This window comes from Sturnira hondurensis, unplaced genomic scaffold (assembly GCF_014824575.4).
Source record: "Sturnira hondurensis isolate 20B ecotype Veracruz unplaced genomic scaffold, ASM1482457v3 Scaffold0007406, whole genome shotgun sequence".
Lineage (NCBI taxonomy): Eukaryota > Metazoa > Chordata > Mammalia > Chiroptera > Phyllostomidae > Sturnira > Sturnira hondurensis.
Window position 1 is genome coordinate 4,498,603 of NW_028080037.1, and position 8,796 is coordinate 4,507,398.

The 8,796-nt window shown below is 39.7% G+C and overlaps 1 protein-coding gene and 1 pseudogene across 2 annotated transcripts; one reads left to right on the forward strand and one right to left on the reverse strand.

The window, feature by feature from the left end:
- Nucleotides 1–496: 496 nt before the first annotated feature.
- VPS29 (VPS29 retromer complex component) lies at nucleotides 497–8,698 on the reverse strand. 2 transcript variants are annotated; one of them, XM_037052080.1, is made up of 5 exons: nucleotides 8,608–8,689; nucleotides 6,519–6,530; nucleotides 3,570–3,761; nucleotides 1,223–1,458; nucleotides 497–990 (listed from the first exon to the last, which is right to left on the reverse strand). In XM_037052080.1, exons 1-5 carry the CDS (start codon nucleotides 8,608–8,610, stop codon nucleotides 873–875), a joined length of 561 nt encoding a protein of 186 aa, XP_036907975.1. In that variant the 5' UTR covers nucleotides 8,611–8,689; the 3' UTR covers nucleotides 497–872. The 2 variants fall into 2 exon arrangements, with proteins under 2 accessions (XP_036907975.1, XP_036907976.1); XM_037052081.1 differs by lacking the exon at nucleotides 6,519–6,530 and having other exon boundaries at nucleotides 8,608–8,698.
- On the forward strand, nucleotides 5,385–5,549 carry LOC118991380 (uncharacterized; annotated as a pseudogene).
- Nucleotides 8,699–8,796: the final 98 nt, after the last annotated feature.

Genomic DNA, 8,796 nt, shown 5'->3' on the forward strand with positions numbered 1-8,796 from the left:
TTCCCTTCTAAACATTAGTGTTCAAAAGAGTTTTGTTTAAACTTGAAAAGTAGGAATAGGGCAGTTTTTTTAATGTTATTTACTTGTTTTTAGAGAGAGGGGAAGGGAAGGACAAAGTGAGGGAGAGAAACAATGGAGAGAGATGCCTCTTGCACACCCCAACTGGGGGCATCCTGGCACGTGCCCTGACGGGGAATCAAACCAGCAACCTTTCCGTTCACAGGCCGGCCCTCAATTCGCTGAGCCACACCAGCCAGGGCAGGAATAGGGCAATTCAAAGCAGCAGTTGGAAGAATCTCTGCCGATTTACTCTGTCCATATGGCATCTTATTTAGAAAGTGAAATCCGAGTTCAGCACTGTGATTCAGAATGTTGTAAGAAATGAGACCGCTCTGAAAGGGCATCTGGTCCATCTCATCACTTCAATCCTTGTCCACAGTTTCATTTATCTCTCATTTTCATGGTTTTTAAGACTCAAAACAGTTTATCAGGAAAGTGTAAATGAAAGCTAACTTTATTCCTGGAGAAGAGAAAAATGTATACAAGAAAGTCCAGATTCTTTTTCCTCATGTACTACTTTTGTAATAAAGTCCTAAATATCAACTTTGAAGGTATTTACAAGGATAAATTTTTCTTAACATGTGACCATTTACTGTGTGGTGGACATTTTTTCATAGAAATCATATACTTAAACTAAATAAATTCTTAATAGTTTACAAGAAGCTAGGAACACTGTATTAACAGAAGATGATGTATTTTACTGCAAAATATAAAAGTGATACAATTTTGTGGCTCTTAAATGTTTAATTACTTGATTTGAACAGGGGAATTAAAAACAAGAAAAAAAAACAAAAATCAAGACAGGCCTGGCTTTAAGATTTTTTGTATTCGATTCGTTCTACTTTCACATCATCTCCAATTAGCTGATACACGTAAGTGACCACTGTAGAAGCCTGGATATCCATCAACACAAATGAAGGAATAATGTTTCTGGAAGAAAATATAAATAATGTCAGTGTTTTACACTAAAAAGCAGAAGCACTGTAAATTTCAATTTAAGATGACAATTTGGATTCCAGGAGAAATCTGGTTGTTCCATATTAAAAATAATCATCACCAAAAAGGCTATAATTATTTAAATGGTTGCATGTTTAATGAACTATCACACATGCAATTATTAAATTTATAAAACCCCCAAATTCCCACATTACACACTACTTACGTTTCCAAGGCATTATACGCTCCAGTGGCAGAACCTGGGTTAATGTAGAATTTATTTTCGTGCTCAAACGCTTCAAATCTGTGTGTGTGCCCTGAGATAAGAATGTCCACGTCGAACTGCCTCTGCAGCAGGGCTAAGCTGGCCATGTCTCCCCATGGAATAACTTGATGTCCATGGATCAAGCCAATTTTGAACTGCCCAACAGTCACAACTTTCTGTTCCGGATAATTCAGATTCTAAAATACAAAATTGACAGAAGGAAAACAAGTTTTAGAGATACCAATGTTCAAAAATCCTGCCTTTATTTATTTTTTAAAAGCCCCACCTGAGGATATGTTTACTGATTTTAGAGACAGAGGAAGGGAGAGAGAGAAACATCGTGAGAAAGGAATGTGGATCAGATGCCTCCCATACATGCCCCGACTGGGATCGAACCCACAACCTCTGGCATATGGGACGATGTTCCAATTAACTGAGCCACCAGACCAGGGCAAAAAAACCCAAACAAACCTGCTTTTAAATATTTTATCTCATGGATTTTTTGTTCCACGACCAACATATTGATTAAATATCTGATTTCTTCTCTGTCTCTAAGGCTGTAACTAAGGCTGCTCAAAACATAACCAGAATTTCCATGCAGTCCCTTCTTGTGTCTATGTGTATAGCACACCGATTACTTTGAGCATGCTGTAGAAAATGATTAGTCCCCTAAATTCGTGACTGCCTCTACCTAAGAATCCTGGGCATGACTTGTAAGCTACGGTGAGTTTAAATGACACTGCAGGCTTTAACAGTTATACAGATGGCTGAAAACGAAGATAGTTAAAACACATAGTACTTAGTATGGATCACAAATTATTCTAAGGGCTTTATAAATGTCAACCTACCAAATACTTACAAACAATCCTAAGGGGTAGGTTCTATTCTGACCCCCATTTCATGGATGGAAAGAACAGGCATGGTTAAAACTGAGGTTAACAAACCGTTACTAAGTTGTTGAGCCAAGATCCAAACTCTGGTACATGATTCCAGGGTCTGTAACTTTAGCAAAGTTATAGCAAAAATTTGAATTCCTGGTACTGAAACTGTCTAGGCATAACACAAACAGAACCCCTATTGTTTTTAACAAACCAGACCTATATTCTCATTACTGACAAGAAGTCTGCCCCTTCCCTTCTCATCCCCGTCTTTCACCTCCGTGCCACATCTCATTTACTCAAACTTCTTAAAATCCACTGGGAAAGAAGACAAAACCAACCCTATGGTCATTCAGTTTGGTATAAAGGACCCCTATTAAAAAGTACCAATGAAGTTAAATAACTTATGAAAATGCTTGTATTTCCAGGAACCCTACATAAATGTTTATACTAGAATCATATTTATCATTCTAAATCACACAATGTTAGTACTGGCAGGGGTCTTAGGAGTCATGTATCCCAATCATATTTACATAGAAGGAAACTAGGGTCAGAAAGGACATAATCTGCCTAAATTTTCCTTCTAATTAATGGGTAAAGTTGGAACCCCAGAACTTCTAACTTATTTTTTTAAATCAGGTTTATTGAGATGCAACTCACATACAAACTGTCCTTTTTAGTGTACAATTCAAGGGGTTTTGACAAATGCACAGTCACGTCAGCACTTCCCCATAGCCCTTTAGTTAACGTGCATGACAGAGAGCCACGGCAGGGTTTCCTACACATTAGTGAGCTGATCTTCACATTAAAAAGGTCACTCTAATTGCTCCTTGGAGAACAAACTGGAGGGAGGAAGGGCAGGTCAGGAAGTTGGAATACAGGACAGTGACATAGTGCTTGCAACAGCAGTATAGGTGGTGGCACGAAGTTCATAACAAAAAATTTATAAACTAAATGATAGTAGTATAAAAATAGTGACAAAACCACTTTACTCTGTTGATTTAGTTAGAACAAGTATTTAATGTTTATCAAGCAGTCTAAAATCAGTGATTTTCAAACAGGAAGGGGTATGTGTAGTCATTTTACATTTGGAAAATAAAAAAGGATCTTTAACAGTTGAGAAACTGGTCTAAAGGATAAAACTTTCTTGCTAAAATCAAGAAAAGAAAATAATGGGCCTGGCTTTTGGGGCTCAGTGGATTGAGCACTGGGCCTGTAAACTGAAAGGCCCCCAGTTCGATTCCTGGTTAGGACACATGGCTGGGCTGTGGGCCAGGTGTCCAGTTGAGGACCTGCAAAAGACAACCAATGCTTCTCTTTCCCTCTTTCTCCCTTCCTCCCCCTCTCTCTAAAAATAAATAAAATCTTAAAAAAAAAAAAGAATGGAAGAAAGAAAAGGAAATACTGGGAAGGAAAGGGAAATACATCACCTCATCAAAGTCTCCTCTCACAATATGAACATCACCGGCCAGAGTCTTGAGATAGTCATAGCTCTCTTTGGTGCAAAGATTTCCAGTGCAGAGTATGTGCTGAATCTTTCCTGGTACCAGCAGTTTTTTGAACTTCGCTGGCAAACTGTTGCACCGGTGTGGGATGTGCAGGTCTCCTAATACCAACACCAACTATAAAGTGTCAAAGTGAGACAAAGTGTAATGTTAAGCATGATGTCAAAACAAGATACTTTGTTCTAGTAACTCCCATTTTAAACCGAACTAATCAGAGATTCCAGAATACGAAAGAGCAGAAGTTACTCATACAATTCCTTATCATGACCATTTAGATGAACACACATATCACATCTATAATAATGTATTCTGTTCTAAATCAATCTTTTTTAATTTGCTCACAAATATGCCACACAATATGTATCATTCTATTTACCAAGAATAAAATCAAGCTTTCTAAAGAGATTTATTTACAGACCTATAAATTATACTAAATAACAAAATTACAAAATGAAAATATATTGCTGGGCCCTATGGAATTTGGGATTTTTGAAGACTGATATGGTAATTCATATTTCTGCACTTAAAATAACATGTATTGATTCCAGGGACATTAATAAAGAGAACTGTTAGAAATGTAATGATAGAGAAAAAAAGTTAATTTTATACTTTATGTTTACTAGACTGAACACTATTTTAAGGAACAATAGCCAAAATTTACAATATTTGCTACTTAAAACTATTAGTTACACATTACAGAAGAATAAAAACAGCCTATGCTTCAAAAAGTTTCAGTAAGGCAACTGTGTGCTTTTGAATTATAATCTTCATCTTTCATTATTAGAAATCCTCACTCTCATATATTCATTGTCTAGATGGAATTGCTTATGTACTCTGTTTAGTTTCCAAACTTAAAATAACATTTTCACAACTGGTCACGTGCATTAGAGCATTAAAAAAGAGGTCAGTTAAACAAGTGATGAATTTAGCAGGAGGAATGTAGTCTCGGATGATAAAAATTCTTAATCCTGTAAAATTTTAATTTTTGAGATTTTACATGTAAACACTTTTTCAGTTATTTAACAGAATATTGTCAAAAAGGTCATTTAAAAATAACATCTTCTCTCTTGCCCTGGCTGGTGTGGCTCAGTGAACTGAGTGCCAGCTTGTGAACCGAAGGGTCACAGGTTCACTTCCCAGTCAGGGCACACACCCGGGTTGTGGTTGGGACCCCCAGTGGGGGCATGCAATGGGCACTTGATCAATGTCTCTCTCACACTTGACCCTTCTCACCCTCTCTCTCCCTTCCCATCTCTCTAAAAATAAATAAATAAAAGATTTCTAAAAAATCTGCCCTGACCAGTGTGGCTCAGTTGGTTGGGCATCAGCCCACAAAGCAAGAGGCAGCTGGTTTGATTCCTGGTCAGAGCACACACCTGGGTTGCAGGTTAGGTCCCTGTTCATATGAGAGGAAACCAATCAAGGTTTCTCTCACGTGATGTTTCTCACCCTCTCCTTCTCCCTCTCTCTAAAAATAAATAAAATCTTAAAAAAAAACCTGCCCTCCAAAGAACAATAATCAATTTCTTCATGTTGGTTAGTATAAGCACCTTCATTCTATAACAGCATGTTTCCCCACACAGACGTCCCATTCATAAATGTATGTTCCCTTTAACTGCTTTTAAAAAAGGCACGACTATTCCCTAATGTCAAAGAAAACATTAATTGTCGAAAATAAAATAGAGCAGAAAATGGTGTCACCACCGACTTTGTAAATTGAAATTAATAAAAAACAAAATGGGTCTTCCCCACGCTAACCACGGGCTGTGTTCTCACACCACAGGAGGTAAGCAGGGAGGCTGTGTCCTCACACGGCCTGCACAGAATGAAAAGGCAGAGCAAACTCGCCCGTACACACCTCAGCCCAGGCCTCTGCCTGGTCTGTATTGTGAATGGGGGACATCAGGGGGAGAAATGTGTGAAACTACAATTATTATTAAACCAAGCTTGAATGATCTGGCAATAAATATCAAAGTGATTACAGAGGAAAGGAACTGTTATCAGGAAGTAGAGTAACTGCAGTAAAATTAACGCACTTTAAGGTAAATTGTTAAACACGTTTTCCTCTTTATAAACAGTAGTTTCAGCTGGTATTTGCTTAATGACTTAATACGGTTTCAATCCAGATGGATAAAACATCTGTAAAACTAAAGGTCACCATGAAGGTTCCACCTTCATTGGTAATCAATACAAAAGTACCTGGAGACAGAACAATCTTCATCTTTAGAGGGGGATCCCTTCAAATATGGATTGAAGTACATAGTTAATGTGGAAAGCTGGTATTTGAGAAAAAGGTAAAAAGTAGATTTCCTTATTAAAAAAAATAACCTCAAACTCATAAACAGGTACATATCTGCATCAGGTTAAAAATGTTTGGGACTAAAAACAAATGAACTGTTCAGTCTTAATGAACTAGAAAGCATTAGTTAAGACATTGCTACTTTATAATGATTGACAACCTAAATTCTCCAACGTACTATAGATTATGCCCATGTGCCTAGACTATCAACATTCTAAAAATATGTAACTGTATGAATGACCACACAGCAATTACTTCAGATTAGTAAGGATCCTAACTAGGACTCTGGTTTCCTACACGTGACAAAGTGATAGGGGAAATAGTGTCACAAAACAAGTGTCATACTTTAAGGAGTGCTCTTGCCCAAATTCCACACTTTGACAATTCAGGTTAGACATAGCTTTTAAGAGAGTGAAAGATTCTGGAAATGGCAGTCTTGTTAAATTCAAAGAACCAACCCAATCAAAGCATAGGAATTTGGTTATTTCCTATTTGACTAAGTATAAAAGGGTGAAAACCCCAGTAATCAGACACCCAACCACCATTATTAGGAGGAGCTAAGAGAAGAAACTTACTCTGTGCCCAGCCTTAGTGGAATGAAGAAGTTGATTGCAGACAGGGGGAATGGAAAAAAAAAAGGGTAAAACATGACCAATGTTAAATGAAAGCAACAAAAAAGAAACAAATAAAAAAAGAACAAAAAAACTTATATCAAATGAATATGCAAACAAGTGTTAATGATTTCAGAGTGTTATGAAAGAAAATGTTAAAAATCATCTTTGCTCAAAATACCAAAAAAACCACTTGCTGTATTTTAAACGTGACACATACGCGCATGCACACACTTAATAAATTTTGCCTTGTTGATTTTTTTCCCTTAACTTAATCTCCACATACTCTAATCCCTTTCATTTTCCTGTTTTGTTTAGAATTGTACAAGACAATGCAGAGAATTCAGCAGTCATGGCTTAAATGAAAGCTAACATTTTCTAGATTCTTATGGCTTATTTATTCCTCAAGTATATTGATTTTAATTATCTTATGTTAAAAATTCTAGTTGTAAAATTATGCTGCAGTTAGGTGATTATTTTGACTACATGATCTAACACAACACTACAAATATCAAGAGATGAAGTCACCAACCAAAGATGAAAAAAACACACACATTCCTCAAGATGAAAATGGACCTCCCCCACATGGAATTTTGCTTCCTACAGACTCCTGGATACTACTAAGCATTAAATGTTTCTAGTCTCCTTTGCCAAATAAAATGCTCTTAATTATAAAAGAATCAGCTAATGCTAAATTTTGCCCAGTTCTATGTGACATGCCAGTACAGCTACCCGAAAAAAATGTTCACCTTTCAAAAAAAACAAAAACAAAACTCTCCAAAGACATGTTGGGAAATTCCTTCTTCTCCCAGGGCTTACTGTTTCAAAATTACTGTAAAATGAATTGCTCTAAACTGGAGTCTGTTTATAACCAAACATCAAAAGTGAGATGAAAGCTTTTTACATTATATGCAGAAGCATATACCATAAATCTTTGTGACGTCTATCAGCCACCGCAAAGGCTATGTTTGTCATAGACTTGTGACAATTTTAAAAATTTAATGGACACCCGTCAAAAGTTAAAGTTCCTTCACAGTTAAGCCTCATCAACACAAATACCAAGATAATCAGAGCTCCTATGGAAACTGTTCTCAACTTTTTAAAGGGTCAAGGGCACCTCTGAACACTGATTCCAGCTATGAGCCCCTCTCCAGTAGCAGCTCCGGGAGTTTTTCTGCAGGACGGTGTCAGGCATGGCAACCTATTGCGAGGAGAGGGTGACGGCCGGGCTCGTGGCAGGCGGGGCCAATCTGATGAATGAACGAAGGAAAGCTCCCCAAACTACTCCGTTAGTGCCAACACTGGCTCTTTATCCAGGAAACCGTACATATTCTCAAAAATGTCCAAACAATTTCAAGGAGTTCACAGACTATTAAGGGTCCCCACTCTAAAGGGTCGCCGCATCCTTGGTAAACCCAGTAGTTCCAGCAATTCGAAGAGCCAAAAATGCAGTCTTTTTGAGAACACACTACCACAGTGCAATGGCAGCTGCACGTTGTTTCAGGGGCGAAAGGGATCGTTCTTATCCTTTCCTTAGGTGCCAAACTACATTGGGTGAGGGATCCTGCTCGCTACTTCCCGTTTTGAATCCGAGTAGCCAGCTTTCGCCACCTGGGGGATGGTAACCCATACACCCGAACCAGCGGGAGGTGCCTTTTGCGGGGAAGTAGGGAAACGTCTGGAAACGCAGGGGAACCGTGCCCCTTTCTCGGGGACAGTCGAAGCACAGAGCCAAAGGCCTTTCCCGGCTCCGGCATGTGGGTCTCGTGACAGGGCTAGCAGCAGCAGTGAGGGGCCTCTCCCGCCTCCCCCCCAACACGTCCTCTGGCCTCTGGGGCGGGGGTGCAAGGCCAGAGCCGGTTGCACCCAGAAGTGGCCGCTCCCATATCTCCCATCCCTCCCCCAGGGCCTTCCCCCCGGGGCCGGGCCCGGGCCGCGCCCGCCCAGGCCTCCAGGATCGCCCAAACCGTCGCCCAGACACTCCTAGTGACTCCCTACGACGCAGCCCCCCGGAGGAGAGCCAGGCCTCGGTCGCCGCGGCTGCCATCCTCACCATCCTGTCACTGGACTCCGCTCAGCTACCACAACCGCCACCGCCCTCTTCCTCTGACTCCTCGACGACCCACCCACCTCGCCCACAACCAATAGGGAATGAGGACCGCGGAGACCGCTCTACGGTGGCCCGTAGAGGCCTTCCCCCGCTGTAAAGCGAAGCGGCTTTTGGGAAAAGAGTGGAAGTGGA